This window comes from Athene noctua, chromosome 10 (genome assembly GCF_965140245.1).
Source record: "Athene noctua chromosome 10, bAthNoc1.hap1.1, whole genome shotgun sequence".
Lineage (NCBI taxonomy): Eukaryota > Metazoa > Chordata > Aves > Strigiformes > Strigidae > Athene > Athene noctua.
The window spans coordinates 16,374,882-16,394,779 of NC_134046.1; the positions used below are offsets into that span (position 1 = coordinate 16,374,882).

Consider the following 19,898-nt stretch of genomic DNA (forward strand, 5'->3'; position numbering starts at 1 on the left):
AAGCAACATCAGCTTGGCAGAATTAAAAAATTCCTCGGTTTATTTTGATCTAACAGAACTACCCACAATAATTTTGTGAACTCTATCATTAAAATTAATACTTCCATGTACTGCCTCATTTTACCTGGTGTAATCTAAAAGTATTCTAAGTAATCTAAGAGCTATTTTTATGCCAGAAGAGCACTGCATAGTAAGACAAATTCTCATGTTGAGCTCTCACTGATAGGAGAATAATTCTTCATTAGATCAGTCAACTGACACTGAAGTGGGCTGATATAAAATGCAGGAATTGATACTTATCTGTCAGCAGGAAATTCCCTTCTCTGAACCACATTTAATGTCTTCTGAGAAGATTGTAGAAGTAGCATGGACTGATAAAACATTTGACTTTACCTTCAAGCACTTCAGAACCAAATCAAAGATCTCTTAAATAAAACGCACCTGGATAGTGACGTGTCTACATTTCCCAGAGGTGTGCTCATTTCTTTTCCGCTATGACTGTTTAAGTTCTTATGAGGCAATTATTTCCCTAAGTAGAAATTTATAAGACCTTTTGTTGTTATTCCATACAATGATTCAAGACTAGCGACATTCCTGAAGCATCATGATATAATGATTTTTTTTAAAAAAAGTCAAATTTGAGTGTTATACAGAAATTACTTCCTCACAGTCTTTGAGCATGGTTTATCAGAGCTGCAGAGGAAAGGAAATCACAGCTGATTCCTCTTTACTTTCCTGAATCAGAACATCCAGGAGACACCGAAGACTGATATAAGAACTTTCATAACATTTCATTTGGCTGGTAAAGATTGCTGGAATGGTCCCAGTCTCTCTAATCTCCCTTATATCCTTATTTTTTATGACAGATTCTTAATTCCTGAAGATTTTCTCATGTCCTGAGAGAATTCTCACCTTTCCTTAAAGGAAATTTCATTATTATTTTATGCCATTTCAGCAGTAAAACACAACTTTAAAGATTTTCCCTGAAGAAGTGTAAATGTGAATAATAAATATTTATTTATTTCCTATTTTTGGCGGACCAAAATAGAATTCACATCATTTCAAGAAGCAGGAAGCCAGTTCTGCCATCATATATACATCTAATATCCATCTCAGCTCACCAGACTGGAAACCTGCCTAGTTCACAAAGCTGTAAAATCAGGCCAGTGGCTCACTTTTCTAACAAAATGTGTTTAGTAATCCCAAAATGTTGCAGAACACAAAACTGTTCAGTTCCATTCATCCCTAACTTTCCAACAGAATATTATTACTTGTTATACAAAAATGGTTTTGCCTAATGAATCTGTAACTTGAAAAAAAAATATATTTTTTCTCACTTGGGTGTTAATCTTTATGTGCATCTACCCTATACATTTTAGTAAATTTTGTTTTCATCAAAGACACTGGAAGATGAAACGGCCTGTAACAGAACAGATAAAACATGCAAGGGGCATGTTTAGGCACCAGTTCTATAGGGCTAACATTGATCAAAACTGCACCATTGAATTATTCATGCTCTTGTGCAAGAGGACATCTGTTGCTTCTACTCAGGTTTTTCTATTTTATTATTGTTTCTTTGAAGTAGAGGAAGAAAAGTCATTAATGCTACTGTGTTTGATTGCCTCTCATTCTATTCCAGAGATTTCACTAGAAGTTTGCAAAAATAAGGTATTTCTTATTCAGATCCTTTCTCTCTGAAATTTAATTTTTTATGCCCTCCTTGCTTAATTTTTCCTTGTAGGCATGAGAAAGATGAGATGCATCAGTCCAATGGTTAGTTAGCAAACCAGTGACACACAGAGCACTGAACAACATAATTACATAAAAACCCAAGCATGTCTTTAAATAGGCTTTCCCGTAAATGCACAAGATGACTTCAGATTAACATGATAATTCTGTGCAGCTGTGCTTTATGAGGAATAATAGCACCTGTAATGTTTTCAAGATGGCAGGAGGTCCTAAGAAGCCAGTGATGGGTCCTAAATAGCATCTCAAGAGACAATTAATGATGCCCCTGTCTCTGACCCAGCATTGAGATCACACACATGTGCCTTCAAATGCTGAAATAATAGAACTGTAGGAGACCTTCAGTGAGAAAAAATGTCATATGACTAATAACTGTATTTCTGAATTCATCATTTAGAGAGAGATAAACTTAAAGATGCTTGAAAAGCACCTCACACCAAAACATAAAAACATTTAAAAGTTAAACATTAAAATATTGAACAGTTAACATTTTTAAAGGACTACTTTTAACAAATGCCAAATAGATTTTAAATCAATTTTCTATGTCCATATTATGCATAAAACAGTAACATGATTTCAGATGTATGTCTTATATTAAGAAATCTGTGTATCATGCAAGACTCGAGAGTCATGACTTTTAGAAAAACAGTTAAATGCTTATAATTACTGGAACTACAAAAAGATAATTTTCCCTATATCTAAACCCAGCCCACATCCATTTTGAGGTATGGTGCAACCTACATATAGATGCAATTTAAGTTTAGTTTAAGAAGTGCAAGCACAATACCTTTATTTAAATAGTAAGAATCACGATCACCTACATTATTTCTAGACACATAAAATACACAATACTTCCTCTTTTGAGGCATCTTATAGTGATACCAGGAAATGGAAGAGACATTTGTAAGCTTTGCTTTACAGATCTTAGAAGAATGATGTATATTTATGTATATTGCTATATGAACACACTAAATCTGAAATAAAGCATAAACATGAATTCTAAATACTTAGGTCTTCAGAGCTTCTGAACAGTGAAAGCCTATGACTCTAAAAATGTTCATATAAACCATTACATTTGTAGATAATAAACATGTTTTTACTATCTGCTTATTTCATAGTGAAAACAAAAACGAACAAAAAACCTCAAAGTGACACTAACACTTTAACACAAGAATAAACTGAGGTTAGTATGAACAGAATACCATGCAAGGACTACTGAAATAAGAAAATAAGCATGCAAAAAACCCAGCTGAATAAACCTACACTATAGCAGTGAACGTAAGAGACATAGTAGTCAAGTCTTGATTCCCCCGTGTTATTCATCTTCACAGAGCCCGTCTTCTAACGCTGAAGCCGAGTGCACTGCTCTACAACTACACAAAAGCTCTGTGCTTTCCATCAAACCCAGGCTCCCTTCAAGCTAAGCCTTTCTGTGAACACAACATGAACAAGGGAGCACAATTAAATTGAACTTGAGCAACATATTAACCCCTCAGCTGATGCCTACTAGAAACTTTTAACCTTTTTATTTTACTGTTTACTACAGAGTTGATATTACCTATAAAATTTGCAGAGAAAAAAGCATGATTAGTTTAATTTGAAACATGTTCCTAAAATCAAGCTCAGCTCAATAAATTCTGTGTACTTGTGATATGAAGGGAAATGTCCTTTTATTTGTATGTATTAACATAGAGAGTTACATGTAAATAAATGTCAAATATAGATGCAAATGTCACATAGTTTACAGTATTCTCCCTAGGAAAAATAGCGTAGAATTAATTAATTCACTGTAAGTATTAGATGAAAGTAATTAAACTTGTTCATGCTTCACTTAGCATTTATTTTACTGGCAATCTGACTACTGTTTGACTCAATACAAATTTCCATCACGACAAAAAGACATCTCCTGAACTACTGCTACAAATACAATTTTGTTCTGATCTTACCAGAAAATATACTTGCTCTAACTGCATAAATATCAGTCAATAGCATTAAAAAGTCACTGAGAGCTCTAAAGATTTTTTTTTTTCTCATGTCCTAGGAGCATGTATAACATCACAAAAATGATAGTAGATAGCTAACATGAACTGGCCACCTATCATTTCAGGACCACCTCCTTTTCTTCCTTTCACAAGAAGTGAAAACCCCTGGGTCTGCAGAAGACAGGCTGCTGTAGTTCCAAGGGGTATTGTTATTTCATTTCTAAAAAGGTTTTCAGTGACAATATGCAAGTTTAGACAAACTGCTGTTGGTTATAATTTGAAATGTCTCTTTCTGAGTGAGGAGAAATTTGAAACTTCACAGCAAAAAGACTTCACTGTCTAGCCTGAGCAGATAATCTTCTAAGACCCACTTTGCTTTCTAGAGTGCTTCCTCTTCTCTGACTACGTGTAGCCAAACAGCAGCCTGTGCTAGGCTAACAGAAAATGCTGCATCCTTGAGGAAAAACTGAGCTATGAAGAATAAAAATCACCCTGAATGCAATATTGTAGAATAAGAAGGGTAACTCCTTCCTGCTGCATGCTCTGGCATTCAGAAAGTAAATCTTGTTCTACAGGGAGCTCCGTTTTAATCTGCTGACTCAGCCCAAAGTTTTATTACTTCTCTTCCCCAAAATTTCTCAAACCCAGTATCAGAAGCAGCTGTTTTCTTTATTCCAGTTGGGTCAAGGTTCTGGCCCCAAAATGGTGAGGGGGCTGCCAGTGACACTCTCTTAACACAGTACACAAATTTTGGTCTCATACAACCAAATGAAATTCAGGCAAATGCGATTTCAGCTTCATGTGTTAGAACTCCTAAAGTCTTTATGACATAAAGAAGTATTCTGTACTTTTTCTAGTGTTAATTCAGAAGCTGTTGATTTTACATCTTTTATGCTGTCCCCTGGCAAGCAGACACAGCCACTTCTCACACTATAGTGCCTGGAAGAGTCTGATCAAATGCTGGAAATGGTTGAATAAAATCTCCTACAGAAGTCACTGCTGGCCCACTCACATCAGTTTTCCTTGTCTTTCTCTAGTTTAGCTTGTTACACTACTGTTACACTGTGAAAGAGCCACCTGCACAGTGGAAGAGGCTCTTCTAAGAAGTATTTTATCACATTAAGGACAAATTATCATGACCTTGCAGAGAGAGAAATTCAAGTAGGCTAAAAAGAAATGGAAGGGGAAGAAAAAAAATAATCTTTACAACAGGTGTTTTTAAAGCTGTTAGTTTTCCTATTAGAGAATTCAAGATCAATTTCAAATGTATTCAGTTTTGTTAAACACTTGTCCCTGATCAACTATAACATCCTCTTACTTAATAGTTTCAAAAGGACAGAGGCAGCAGTTTTACTAGCACTGCATGAAAAGTGCAGGTCATTTCAAAGTGAAAGCAGAAACAAATACAACTCCTTTAAAGAACTGCTTTGATTTTGTTGGCAGAAAGGCAGGGTAACTCCCTGTTACCTATGTAACTCTCAGAACCTCTGAGGGGAAAAAAATGCACCTTGGTTTTTTGTTTCTTTCTTGATATTTTGCATTTCTTGACATCTTTGACATCAGAGAAGGAGCAGCTAAGAGGATTCTCTTGGTGTGAGTTGCTCTTCGTGCACATTTTTATCACTGATGTCAGACACATAAATACCATCAGGGCTCAGTAGTTGACACATACAACAAATTATGATTACTTTTGTTTTGTTTTATAGAGCAATATGGTAAAGAAGAATTTCTAAAGCAAGAGAAAACATTTTTCACTAGTTCTAATTTTTCAAACGTTATCTGAAATTAAATTTGAGAGTGTTAGCATTGTAACTTTAACTAGAAATAATTAATGATGCAAGGGGTATATATGTAAAAAAGCAGGGTTAAGTAAAACAGTTGATACAGAAAACCTAAGAACCCTATTAATTATTTCCTCAAGCCATTGAACCTCCCCTAACTTAGAACTGCTTTTCAATAACTATGTGACTATATATAACAAAACATTCTTTTAAGTCTTTTAAAAGTAAGAAAAAGTACATGCCTAGCATTCTTCAAAAGTCAAAGGATGGTTGAAGTTACTTGAAATTTAAGAGTACTTTATTGACAAATATACACTAATAACTGGTACAAGTGGGATAAGAGGCTTGATATATTAAATTTTGCTGTAGTAATTTGGCTGTAAAGTGCTGGAAAAATATTTTGCTGGCAACATAACTGAACAATTAGAATGCTTTTATCTAGTGAATTGCAAATGATAGAAAACACATTTGGGAGAAGGGTAAAATTAAGGTGCCATTGATTTTAGCTATTACATCTACTGCCAAAAGTTCTTGATATAACAAAAACCAGTGTATCTTTTTACTTAACCTTGAAATTAAATTCTTTTAGTGTCGTTCTAAAGAAAACATCAGAACAGTATTCTTACACAGGCTCCTTAGTCAGTCTGCCTTCCTGGGGCCACAGATTGAACCTTTAGCTAAATAATGTGGGTTCCAAGGGAAGATTTATTCCCACACTTGTTGAAACAGGACTTACTAAGATGACTAATACAGGCCACCAAAAAACCTCACTGGACCTTCCTGAGCTCATGGAATTTTGTCCTGTGTTATGCAATTGTCTTCAACTAACTAAAGATGGTGTAGATCACTCCTTATCTTTTATATTGGATTTTTTTCTAAGTGCTTTTCTTGCTGAAAACATTTCTTTTTTTGAATTTGAATTCTAGTTGTAATATCATGAAGATTTTGCTTTGCAGTTCTACAAAAATTTTTTATCTTGAATGTCAAAGCTCTTAAATTATTGCACATAATTTTTCTGCCTAAGTTAATGTAAGTCATTCCATTGGAAACAACAGCATGAGAAGTAAATGTTTTAAGCAGTTTTAGCTAAAAGCAATGCATCCATCTTAATATCCTAGAATATAATTAAAGAACTAGTTAAAAAAAAAAAAAAAGTAGTATAACTCTCTTGGAAGAAGCAGTGTCTTAACCCATTTGACAGTTAAATGGTTTTCCCTTCAGTATCTTCAAAAGTACTAAACAAGACTATCATAAAAAAAAAAAACAAAAAACAAAAAACCCCACCAAACTCCCAACAAAATACCACTGAGAACATGAGGAATAAAGGAAGGCAAAGAGGAGTGATCTACGTTAAAAAAAAAAAAAAAAAAAAAAGTTACATTCTCAGGAAACAGGGAAAACAGCAACATCCAAAAATTTCTTGTCACAACAGTTGTCCTGAGAATTAAAACACAGAATGGATTTTTGTCACAAGGAACATACACCTTCTTTCTCAAAGTGGATGTTTACTCCCTGAAGCCAGGGAAGGAGTGACATGTCCAACTATAGGAATCAGCAGGATTATAAAACTGTAACTCACATCTTGCTTCATACAGCAGTTAAGAATGGATTGTAAAGCTTGATAGCACATTTTCTCCCTTTCTTGGAGGAGATAGGAGATAAGGAAGGCCAGGCTAGATAACGAAGCAATTGCAAGATTTATCAGATCCACAGGAAGCATGTTCTTAACTAATTAACTAATTCTGCAGGTAATTCCAACTACCCCAAGAGAAAGTTACAGATGTCAGCAGAAGTACAAAAGCATTTATTGCTCATACAGTTTTTGACACAAACTGGAACAGCTGACATTGCTTTTTATCTGCTGGTTTGCTTACGGATTTTGCAACGTGACAACTGGTGTGCAACAGGGTGAGATGTTCATGAGAATATGAAAATACCGTTGGTCTGGTTCTTTACAAATAGATGAATTGGATGGCTGGAAAGCCTTTCCTTATTGCAGCCTGATAGAAGTATTTTCCTCATCTTATTTAAAGTTTATAGCAGACAATTCCTAATATAGGAAGGTTCTGAATGACAGAGCTTGAAAAATTAGACAGGCTTAGCCCAGCTTCTGCTAATCTGATCCATTTTAGCAGTCCAGAAAACAGAAGCAGTTTGCAGTGGTATTGTCATGACTAATAGTTACTGTGACATCTTAACTAGTTTAGAGAAACTAAAGAAAAGCTACTGCTGAAGTCACATGCCTGCCCTGGTTACAGGAAGTTTCTAATTTCAGAAAGTTAGTTCTCAAAACAATTAAAAGATAAGGTAAACCTAGCCAAGAATAAAAATAAAGGTCCCATATTTATTGGCAGATTTCAGTGTCAGGAACTCAGGTGGAGCTGAGAATATTTCTCCCCTCCAGAGAGGAAAGAAGGCTGACTAATTTAGTACTTTTTTTTTTTGTTCACAATCCGTTCCATCCATCTCTTCATAAGTAGTTAGGTGCTGCAATACTGTATGTGCAGTTTGTATGATTAGTTTACACAGGGATATGTAAACACACAGCAAACTCATCTGGATGAACTAGGTAATAAAGATATAAATCCACTGTGATTGCTATATGAAGTTCCTTCAGTATTTACAATAGAAGTATGGTGTATACTAACAGTCATCACAACCTCCCTAAGAAACTGGATGTCAGGCAGTGATACTGCATGTTTCTGCTTTTCTTAGTATATTGCTTACCAAAGAGGTATGCAAACATTAGTTTACTTAGAGCTCTATTTGAGAGAATAAATGGAAAAATAGCTATTAGATCTGCAAGAACTGAAGCAACATCTTCATAGTTACAAGCCTTTCACAGATCATTCAACAAAAATTCTGTAGTTGAAAAACAATTTTGATGGTACACCTGTAAATTATGCTGCCAAAAATGGTTGTTAAGAACATAGATTTCTGAAAACATTACAGTTTTATAAGCATTTAAGCTTTGGACAAAGCAAGTCTGGAATAAAGAGGCTGAAAATGAGAGACATCAGATTTTTATATATTATAAGGCCAAAAGGATCCTCTGTGATCATTTATGCAATCTTCCCTATCATACATCCCACAGGACTGTTCTCGGGGACATTGATCAGAAGAAATCAATTCCTTGTTGAAATAGTACATCTCTTTTAGAAAGATACTGAGGTCTGTTTTAAAGCTGTATCCTGATATAATTGAATATTCTAAAAAACACGGCATTCTGAATTTGAATTTGAGTTGCTGTAGCTGTAGTATTGAATTATATTATCTTTTATATTGAATTATATTATTCTTTTATATGCTGTACTGAAAACCCGTCAGACTGAGCTTTTTCCCAACCACAGGTTTCAAGTTACTTTCCTCTTTTATTTTGTAAATCAAGTTGAGTCACTACCGATTTGTTAGAAAGACAAAAGTAGAACAAAGGAAAATGAAGAGAAAGAAAGAGACAGAGAGAGACAGAGAGAGAGAACAGAAAAACAAGAGAGACAGAGACAGAGAGAGAGAACCTTCCCATCTATCAGCCTGCCTCATTTTATTACCACAGGAGCACTGTTTGAATCAGCAAAAAAATAAATGCCATGCCTCAAATCCCACAGGCCTTTGTAGATTCCTAGCAGAGATTCATGGCAATTTTTAAAATTGTTTTGAATTGAAAAATATTTGTCTAAAGACAGAGGAAGAGCTAATTTCTTCCAGTTTCATCTTGCCCTCTGTCTTTGTTATTGAACAGGAAGCACAATCTGATAATAAACAACAAAGCACATTCATATTTGGAAATGCAGCATTTGTTTCTATATTGTTATGTGTAAACTTCAAAAACACAAGTGGAAAATACTTAATACTGTGGCGTAAAAGTACCTTTGAGCTCCTTATGCTTAAATGATTCTGCAGTGAAGACAACTCCTTCCTAGTCCTTACTAAAAATCCAATTTCTTTCGCTTCCCTCTCAATTGTTTCCAGTCTTTCTTTTTATCTCTTCTATTCCCCATAATTTTCTCTTCTCTCATGAGATGCAAATATAGTTCATACTGGCCTGGCAAGCCATGTGCTCACACATCAATAGCAAGAACTGGGATGAATCTTTCTCTGTCTGTTGCATCTCTTATGCTTACAGTGGCTTGGAATAGAATGTGTGTCAGAGCCGCCAGCAGAGACATTCTCAGGAAATAGAAATCAAACAAATTACCCACTTAAGACAGCAAAGATCATTCTACTAGATCAAAGTACAAACCAGCAGGATTTTTAACACAGTATCCGAGGTTAACACATTTCTCCCCTTTTAGAAAGGGATTTTCACAAGGTGTTCCTAAATTTTGGCATTAGAATAGAAAGTTATCAGAAACATCAAACATCTTTGTAGTTTGTAGGAATCTACTCATCATTAACCGAAATTCAGAAAGTCCCAATCGAATAAAAATGGTGCAGTGTATGATGTCTGGAATTATTTGAGGACAGCCTTCCATTTGCCTTTTTCAAAGTTCATGATACAAAGGGTATCACTGGACAGAAGTTTTCAGAATATACTCTTTAGATGACATATACTCTATGGACTGCTTGCTGCAGGCCTGTTGAGAGACAGATGGCCAAATCTGTTGTCCTGCTTTCCATTTGATAGCTTATTTTAAGAGACAGACAGAGGTATATGACATTAATGTAGTATGCTAATATTACTTCCTATAAGACAAATTGATGAATGTGAAATTCAGACTTTGTAAACATTAAAAAATACTAATAGGAAGGTATTTCACCAGCAATCATAAGTGGAAAAGAAAAAGAACAATGAGAATTAAGAAGAAAAATGTTACCGTATAAAAACTTCTTTTCTGTGTGGTAACACATGTTAGGAATTTATCTGAGAACTGGTTTATGGCATTGTAGGAACACAAGAAATTTAACAGTTAAAGCAAAACAAAGAATGAAAATGATAGCTCAGACTTTGTTTATCTGATTTTACATCAGCAACTTTAGATTGTGATGTATCAGCTAGACTCGCTAAGAAATTTTATAACCATTGCTACTGTTTGAATAATCCACAGAGAGTAACTTTTTGTACTTACCTTGTTATAGACAGAATAGCAGGATTATGTTTTACTTTTCTGACGAATAAGGGCCAGAAGTGTCCCAGATAAATAAAATCCTTGCAGCACTGCACAATCATCAATATTCATCTACCTGCTATTTCAAGTAAGCTCACAAAATGGTTAGTTAAAAATGTAAAAACAAAATCACCTGCAGAGCAATCGTGGTATTCTTCGCAGGATATTTCCCCACCAGTCCTTGTTCTTTGCGTTTCTTGAATTTCCTAAAGTAGTCCTGTATCAGGAAGGTGGCATAGAACTTCCCCACGGTTACCTCATCATCTAAATGAACAGACCAGACAGATCTCTCCCAAGTCAGCACATTTATCAATAGCCTGTATACTCACATCTGATTTGGGGGGAAAAAAATAGGTACTATGCTTTCAGCTTACAACAATGGAACCTGTAACTAGCTTAAAAGCAATGTTTTAGCAAGCAGTTTAGACTCAGTAAGTTAAGTGAACTCATCTTTAATAAAGAAGAAAATACAATACCTTACCAAGTCTCATAACCATGTTTGTATATGCATAGAAGCTGAGAGACTGGCTTTAGTTACTTGGAATAAATTGATTAAAATAAAAGCTACTATGGCTTACATACACTTACGTTCATAAAAGTGACTCTATTAAAAAAAAACAACTCACAAACCAGTCCTGTTTACAACATTTTTGTTTTCATTGCTGAACCAAATTTGATTAGTCAGTATATCAATATGGCATTCTTCTGACTGCATAAGGACTTTTGACATCTTTGCAGCCTGCTTTGCTATGCACACTTTTTTTATTGGTGTCATGCCCTCACTCTAATACCCGAGCACCTTCCAGTTTGAATTTTACTTGTCCCAGATGCTCATGTTAGGCTGTATCTTCTGTTATCTTATTATCATCCAATAAAACAGATTCTAGACTCTGAGGAAATCCCACAGAGGTTATAATTTCACATATTTTTTATGAGGCTTTTGTTTAAGTGAAGATGTGGTCCTTAGCCATCTTCTAGACAGGTGATGATAATAGCAACTGTGACACAACATGTTGCGTTCCCACATTATTGTATTGTATCAGCTCTGCAATGATGACAGAAATGAAATAACTTCCATCAGTTAATATAGTACAATTCAAAAGATACACAAACAGTAAACCCTAGCATTTTTACAGAGTCACTGTTGTGAATAAAATCTGAATTGCAAAGTTTTCAGAGTTCAAAGACAGGTACTTTAGGAGGATATCAAAATCGCCCGGTTCATAGCATGTTAAGAATGTATGTGTCTGTTCTATGAGTCCCACTGAATCGTTTAGTTGTGCAAGACTGATCTCTTGATGAGTGATGCTTGCCAGAAAACTAGGAATAGTTTTCTATTAAAAAACATTGCTTTTGTTTTCACGTACTTTTTCCCCCTAGAGTTATCTGGCATGAAGTTAGCTATTTCCCTTTCTGCTGTGTTGTCCAATGTCTTGATTTTTTTCAGTATCTTGAGATAATTATTTGCAACACAGTTCTAACTGACTACTGCCACACATAAAGGAGGGCTGGTATGTTTTAAGCATTAGGGCTGGTGTGTTTTAAGCATCAAAGTTCTCTCCAGTCTTGGGGTCCACATCCTGATGGGCATTAAGTTCCCGTCATTCCAGTTGCCCTTGCTGAGACAGACAGGTGCTTAACACATCTCAGGATCTGGGTTACTCTGTACTTGACTAAACATGGAAAATCTAATGTGCCCAGACACATTTTAACACAACTTTGTTAGAAAGTATGGATTTTTTTAGTTTTATGTCATTTTTTTTCTCCATATTTTAACTCTCTAATGAAGTTTTATGATAGACTTGAGTTTGGTTTTTCATTTTGTTTTGTGAGGTTTTTTTAACATATGAACACCTTCTGTTAAGCAAGCTTTTTCTCTGATTGTGAAGCAAATTCTCTAATCGATTGTCATATACTGTAACATCATACATTAACATTTGATTAAAACAGAGTTTCCTTGTGTCTTCGTTTTATCAATAATATGTCCCAATGTATCTCAGTAATGATAGTATTTCTAATACTATTGTTACCTGTAATATGACAACTTTTGTTAATTGAAATTTAATTCACTTTCTTCTTTTTGTGTCTTGTTTTCACATCAATGAAAAGGATAGGGAAATCCAATCCATGTACGATACTGTTTAAACTCATTTTTACTTCTGTGACAAAATTTGTCTCAAAATGAATCCCCTACCATTCAAAATAAGCTCCTCTCTTTATAGTCTGAAATGGGCTGTATGCATGTGAGAAAGTATGACAGGCTTTAACTTCAGTAAAAATGCACCAGGGATGTATCCTGCCAGCATTTTGTCTTTAAATGTATCAAAGCAAAAATAATTATAATAATTGCTTTAAAATATCTTGGTTGGGAGACCAGTCTGTTGCAGGAAGTATATTAGAACATTAAGGAGCCTGCTCTGCCAAATACTGACATCTCTTCAAAGATCCAAGTCCCCCCAGTTCCCACCACAAAATAGCAGGAACTCCATAGCTCACAAGAAAATCTCACCAGTCTATACATTTGGACTCAGCAGTAAAAAAGGTTTTTAATTGACTTCACAAATCTAATTTCAAAACTTTTTGTGAACTTTTGCTCCAATGTTCATCTGTAATCTCCCTTGTCAGCTCCTCAGGAGACTAACGGTGGTTTGTATTAGGAAGAGATCTCTTATAAAGCATCTGATCTAAACTTGCCTGCCTTAGTTTAGCTGAATCCACTGATCTGCAACATAGCCTTGGTCAAACTCCCCAGATAAGCCTTTCCCCATCATTTATACTATTTTGTTTCAAGTATTTGAACAGAACTTTTAAGGAAGTCATATAGCAAATGGCTCCTAGAAAAAACAAGCACATAGAAGTGACAGACTTGATATAACATATACTACTATGGGTTGCACTTAGAGCATGTCTCAAGTCAGGCTATGACATTGCACGACAACTGACTGTACCTGAGACGAAAATACCTCAAAAGTGTCTGTATGCAAAACTTAAGGGCCATTACTGATCACTCTGGACATGCACCAACTTTTAATAAGTATATTAGATGAATGCACTACCAGTTTGCTGAATTGTGCATGCCGAAGTCTGTATGTACAAACAAGACGCATGTGTACTTCACAGGCACAGTCAGTTGTACTGCAGACACGTGCACACAAGAACTGAAGTCTGGCCAAAGGGAGCCATCCTTTGTTTTTTGAGTAACACACATATAGCCAGATATGGACAGGTATAGGGAGGCAGCTAAGCATAACTGACCACAGAATAGACATACCTATAATTACAGTTAGTGACAGCAAAAGGAATCATTTCAGTAGGAAGTTTTTGGAAGAGGGCAAAAAATATTAGGCAGGATTAAATGGGCTTACAGGTGGAGATGGGGGAGTTTAGAGAATACCTGTGAACCTTTAGTGAGTTGTATGCACTTCTCTTACTCTCTTAGTCTCCCAAGAAAGTTAATACATTCATACATTCAGGCATTTGACTGACATTCTATGGTTTTGCAAAGCAATTTAATTTTCTGTACTGAAAATGTGTTGCTAACTATTATCAGTTTAATTAAGTTATGAGTTTAATTAAGTAACGAGTTATATAACCAGTACTAATAATTAACTAACTGATCATTTCTAGTGCATCTATTTATAATTCAAGAAAAAAAAATGCTATAATTATTATTTTCATTTTGCTCTGCAAATAATTGTTCTGTTTGTGTTCTGTAGGCATGGTCATGAGCACACGAAGGATCCAGCCTTCAGTAATACCAGCAAAAGTAATACTGGAGAAAAACATTATAAACTAGACCACTCAATACTTTTAAGTGCAAGTGATTTTAACATATTTAATTTGGATGCTTTGTTGATTTATACTGAAGTGAATATTCTGTCCCCTAGCAGAATGATATTATCAGCTGTCACTGGTGTTATTGTCATATACCACTTTCTGTTGAATATTAAGCATCAACAGAAACTAATCTCTACTGTATACTTTGCTATTTTACACTCCCATGTCATATGAATGTAAAATAGCTGATTCCTCTTTTCTCTAGGTGGGTTACAATATTTTCAATTTTCAGGTAAGTCACGACAAGGTCCACAGAGAAACAAACCAAAATGAAATAAAAAATTCATAAATCTTAAGGACTTCCCAACACATTCTTATTTCTATGGGGTTGTAGAAGCCATACCGTTTCCTATCAATTGAGCAGTGATCCAGATTTTCAGCCTTCTAGCTACACTGAAAAGCTACATTTGCAGAATAAATATTAGCAATGAATTTTAGTACAGCTGAAAATAAATATACAGCTTATATTCAGCAATGAAATGAAGCTGAAGTTAACAGTGAGTTACTACGTAAGATTAGTTCTAGGAATGTAATCTTTACAGATTCTTTGTCAGATTGATTTAGGCAGGCACAGCTCACTATTCTGAAGCATGCATTTCTAGTTCAATAAAAAAATGTAGGGGAATAAAGTTGGCAAGAGGCAACACTAATTCCATGCCACCACCCTAAAACAGAATTGCTTCAGAATATTCGGAAAGACTCATAGTTGAAAGGAACAGAGGCTGCAGAAAAAGCTCAAGCACATAGTTACAACAATAACAAAGCAATTCATCTATGCCATGCAAGCACTTAGGTGTAAGGCTAAAAACAACAGAGTAGAACACAAAAAGTTGTTTTAAATGTGCAGTATCAGTTCCCCTTTGGACAGTCGAATTGGCTAGATTTTGGCCTTCATCCCCGCTGTTATCTGGCAGCCACCACACCAATAGCACGTGGCTCCCTCCAGCGACAAAGCTAGTGCTGCTTCTCGGGTCATGCTGAACAGCAGTGCAGCCAGCATGCTCCTCCTCCCCTAGAGACTGAGAGCATCACCTCCAGAAAGGGATCAGCCTCCACCACCATCGGGCCTGGGATCTTGAGTCTGCTTCCAAACCTGAGTCTGATCAGTCTTGAAAGCTGCCGTAACACTACAGAAGTACAATAAACTACAAGAAATACCAGATAATTACAATGGATCTAGGTATTGGATGGCTAGATAAATATATCCTGGGTGTGGGTGACAGTGCAACAGATCCTGCACCTTTAAAACTTGAAAAAGCAAGTAAAAAACAGTCACCTAAACCTACCCTACAGCATATTAATAAAAATGTATATATTGAAAAAGGCTAAATATATATATATTAGAATATATATATTTAAAAAGAGAGATATAACGAATATCTGACATGTCATTTTACAGCACGTAGAAACAACTAATATACGTGCCTTGCAGTTCTCACAGATGTATTGGAGTCATTAGAATTTAGATATCTCTTTACATGGGCCATATTCAAATCTCAGTCATACTGGCATAAATCTGAACCATTTCCATTATCTGTTGACTATGGAACTGCTCTGGTTTAAACTAGTGTAACAGAGATAATTTAGCCTCTTGCTTTATTAATTTAGCATAAAAAATATTTTTAAGCTGGCAATTACATTTTTGGGGGGTTCTCCCAGAAGTATTCAACATATACAAGGATATAAGCTATAATGTAGTGTACATTGTCAAGCTTAATTAGTATAAAACATGTTATTTTGCTCAATGCATTGAAATCAGAAACTAAGTTTAATTTACTTTGCTGAATGACTTGAAATCAGGATTAGATTTAGGACCAATAAGGTGTTTTTTTCAAGCAAGAAAATAAGCATAACATTTTCCTCTCTTTTTCACCTAGGGAAGTTGTACTTATCAATCCTACATGTATTATGTGGTGTAATAGGATATAGTTTTCTCTATATTTTTTTGTTATTGTTTGTTGTCCCTTTAATGAAATCATAATTGCAAAATATAGTAATTTTATTCCTTTGGTTCCTAACAATCAAGAAAGACCAAAATGCACAGAGAATAGCATATTACAAAGTTTATCAGACTGACCGCCAGCTGGAGGGACAACTTGGTCAAGTAATTTCATGCTTGTTTTCTTCCATATTTTCTTTATAACTGCTCTAAGTTCTTCATTTGCTTGCTCTAGATTACCTGTGGCAATGAAATAGAAAAATGGAAGATGGCAATTATGTCTCAACCAGCTGCAATGAATGATCTTTTGTATATTAATTAGCTGTACACAAATAAAGGCAGGGATAAGAGTGCTTTGCAGCAAGCCTAAACTGCAAGAAGTAGCAAATAACAATACTAAAACAACTAAAGAGAAGAAAGGGTGTAAGACAGTGTGAGCCCCTGGGGCTTTCATATCAGTATCTGGAGTACTGCAGAGGTCAACCATAATTTACAGATCTTGGCTCTACTCTTGTCAATGCTTAATAACTTCAACCTAAATTGTGCAGAAAGTGATGACTTGCTCTTTGCAAGTCACTTCTTTCTTGGTCCAAAGCTGAGACTTTATTTGTTTAATCATGGTAATTACTCAGTTGTACAGGCTTGAAAGTTCAGGAAACTGACTACTGAGCAGTTTTTCATCTTTTGCAATGCTCACCTAAGCCACATCAATGCCTGAGGGAGCTTAACCTAATCAGTTTGCTATTGGCAGTGGAACTCATATTCTGCTGAGAATGGCAGAAGACATGGAACAGAAAGTAGAAAAAGATGGTAAAATAATGAAAAAATATATGAAGACAGAAAGTAAAATTCTTTGAAACATACTACTATTTTAAAAAAACTTTTCCCTCTCTGATCAAAATGACAAAAATCCATTCAAACCAGTCAGAACCGGCCTCAATCAAACTGGGGATGTTGAAAGCAAAAGCTGCAGTTGCGCTCATGTGGGATCCAAGGCACCACATTAAAGAGTGTTGAGGAAGGAACATCTTGGTTGGATAGAAAGGGGAACTCATTCACTCCTTGCACTAGAACTCCTGTTATGCCACTGCTACATGTTTTTATCTGACCAGATAAAAGTATATAATAATTTCTGAGATTTCTTGGGCTCTGGCCTCACTACCCCATTCCTTTCATTTTCTAGCAAATCATTCCTAGCAACAGTAAACTCATGATCCAAAAGAAAACCAAATCCAGTGAGACTAAAGCAGACTTGCTCATGTCCAACAAAATGAATGAATGAAATTGTAACTTTTCCTCATCGTACCTTCTGATAAGTGCAGCAAAGGCTTTTACAGCTAAGAACCTTACCTTCTGTTTTTATTTTTAGAGCAGTCCTAACCAAAGCAAACAAAGTAGCATTGAACATGACGGTTCCATCACTGTTTAGTGGCATATTCATGGCTACTAACCTCTGTAAATGAGAAAAGGAAAACAAATTTTGATGTGGCTTTGCTTGAAAGAAACCTCCTGTAATGCTCATTTCTGAAAAGCTGATGTATTAAAAGAATAATATTCACTGTGAGGCATAAAAATCACTTCTTAAAAAAAAGTTGAGTCTTCCATCCCAGCTGCATATAACCACCCAATATCACTTCTTTCTGTTATTAATCACATGCAGGATTATACAAAAGCTATAACTGTGCAGTAGTTTTCATGAGCTACTTATTGAGTTAATTTGCAAACACTGAAGACCAGTCCTTGGCCACAACTAAGTCACACTATGCAAGTATTAAAGACAAACGCAGTTATCTGAGAGCATGTGCTCCGGTTGCAGTCACATTCCAGGTTTCCCATGGCTACCTCCTGCTCCATGAAGAACCACAGCACCAGTCTGTCTGGTATAAGCTGATTCATTTCTCAGGTAACCGTTCAGTGATGCCATGCAACTCTTATGCTGTTAACACGGAGTTCGTGTGAAAGCAGCTCTCCTCTCTGAATTAGTCCATCTTTGCATTAGAGTATTCATCTTTCAGAAAGCGTATTGTGATTCTGTCTGTCAGAACACGATCTATCAAAATCTTTTCCTGATGTCTGACTTGGATTTTCTTCTACTCTAGTTTAAAAGCATTACTCAATTAGATAATTTATCTTAACATATAGATACAGGTTTGTTTTAAGTATGCCTTGTGGCATTCCATTTGAACCCAGTGTTTTATAAGTCAACTTATTTATAAAAGAGATATAATAGAAATCAAAATGACAGTGCTGCTGTAGCAATATTTTAATTAAAAGACTTGATCTTATTTTTACTGAAGTTGCTAAACACACAACATTCATAGTTCTGAAGTGCACAAATAACATAATTATTCATCTCCTTTGTGTTGCTTTTCAACTTTTATATTAAAATCCAATTAATCCTCATCTAAATTACACATTGTGCCTGACAAATTCTACATCATTTTAAACTCCCTTTAATTTTCAGTCTTCTCACTCACTGCTACATTTTGTATTGCACACCGTTATTCACTTCAGCTTGGTTTTTCATCTTGCAGTTCCCACCCTTCAATCTCATTTCTATGTTTCATATGCAGCAAACTTCTCGTGAACGCCACTGTAAAAGTACTGTATCAAAACAATTGTCAATTAAAGTAAACTACCGCTCTCTTCTCCCTGGGACTGAGAAATATCAGAAATGTCAGTGGTTTGAAGTAGTCTTGTTTGTGACACTGGGTCACCAGAAATGCTGGGGTGAGGTAGTTCATATACGTGACTGTAATAACTAGAGATACACTTACAGAATGACCCCTTTCATTTTGATGTTCTGTGAAGAATTTTACATTGGTGGTAACTACTCAAATGAGCACACTGTAAGAAATTACACTAATTTTGCTGGTTTTAAGTTAAGTCTGCAAAAAGAGGAGAAAACTTGAGAGTGAAGGAGACCTTGTGAACAGAGAGGAATACTGTGCATATGTGACACATACAGGACAGAACTGAATGAATGAATGAACTGTGAGAGAAACCTGAGAAGTAAATAGGGTAAAACCTACCTTACAGGCCACTCGGTGAGGGCATAATTTGCCAAAACCAAGTGGTGGCTGAATACGTCTTAGTAATGTAACCACATCAAGATGCTTTATCCTTCCCCTAGAACCAACATACATCAGTTACCAAACATACATCCATTCCCCAAAAATATACTATGCTCTGCTTTATTGTTTTTACCAGATAAATCTTATCAGAGAAATTATCTAACTTACTTCGCTTCAGGGTCATACTCTGACCATATCCTTTTGAACTCATCCAAATGATGGGGACCCAGAATAGACCAGTCACGTGTCAAATAATCAAAATTATCCATAATGACAGCCACAAATAAGTTTATAATCTAAAAAAGTAATTAAGAACAATCTGCTTTAATTATTTCAAAATTTAAAAAAATATTCAACAGATAATTTTATAAAGTAGCAGGTTAAGAATCTCACAAATTATGTTTGGCAAATATAAGATATCACAGAAAGTACTT

At 35.4% G+C, this 19,898-nt stretch overlaps 1 protein-coding gene across 7 annotated transcripts in view; it reads right to left on the reverse strand.

Annotated features, from left to right (window-relative positions):
• The window catches only part of CACNA1D (calcium voltage-gated channel subunit alpha1 D), a 197,048-nt gene that overhangs the window by 15,828 nt on the left and 161,322 nt on the right, over nucleotides 1–19,898 (reverse strand). For all 7 annotated transcript variants that reach the window (XM_074914639.1, XM_074914641.1, XM_074914643.1 and 4 more), the window contains 5 exons: nucleotides 19,633–19,760; nucleotides 19,423–19,519; nucleotides 17,741–17,843; nucleotides 16,529–16,630; nucleotides 10,748–10,878 (listed from right to left, as the gene is read on the reverse strand). In XM_074914639.1, the coding sequence (XP_074770740.1) occupies nucleotides 10,748–10,878; nucleotides 16,529–16,630; nucleotides 17,741–17,843; nucleotides 19,423–19,519; nucleotides 19,633–19,760 (561 nt within the window). The remainder of the gene's footprint in view (nucleotides 1–10,747; nucleotides 10,879–16,528; nucleotides 16,631–17,740; nucleotides 17,844–19,422; nucleotides 19,520–19,632; nucleotides 19,761–19,898) is intronic.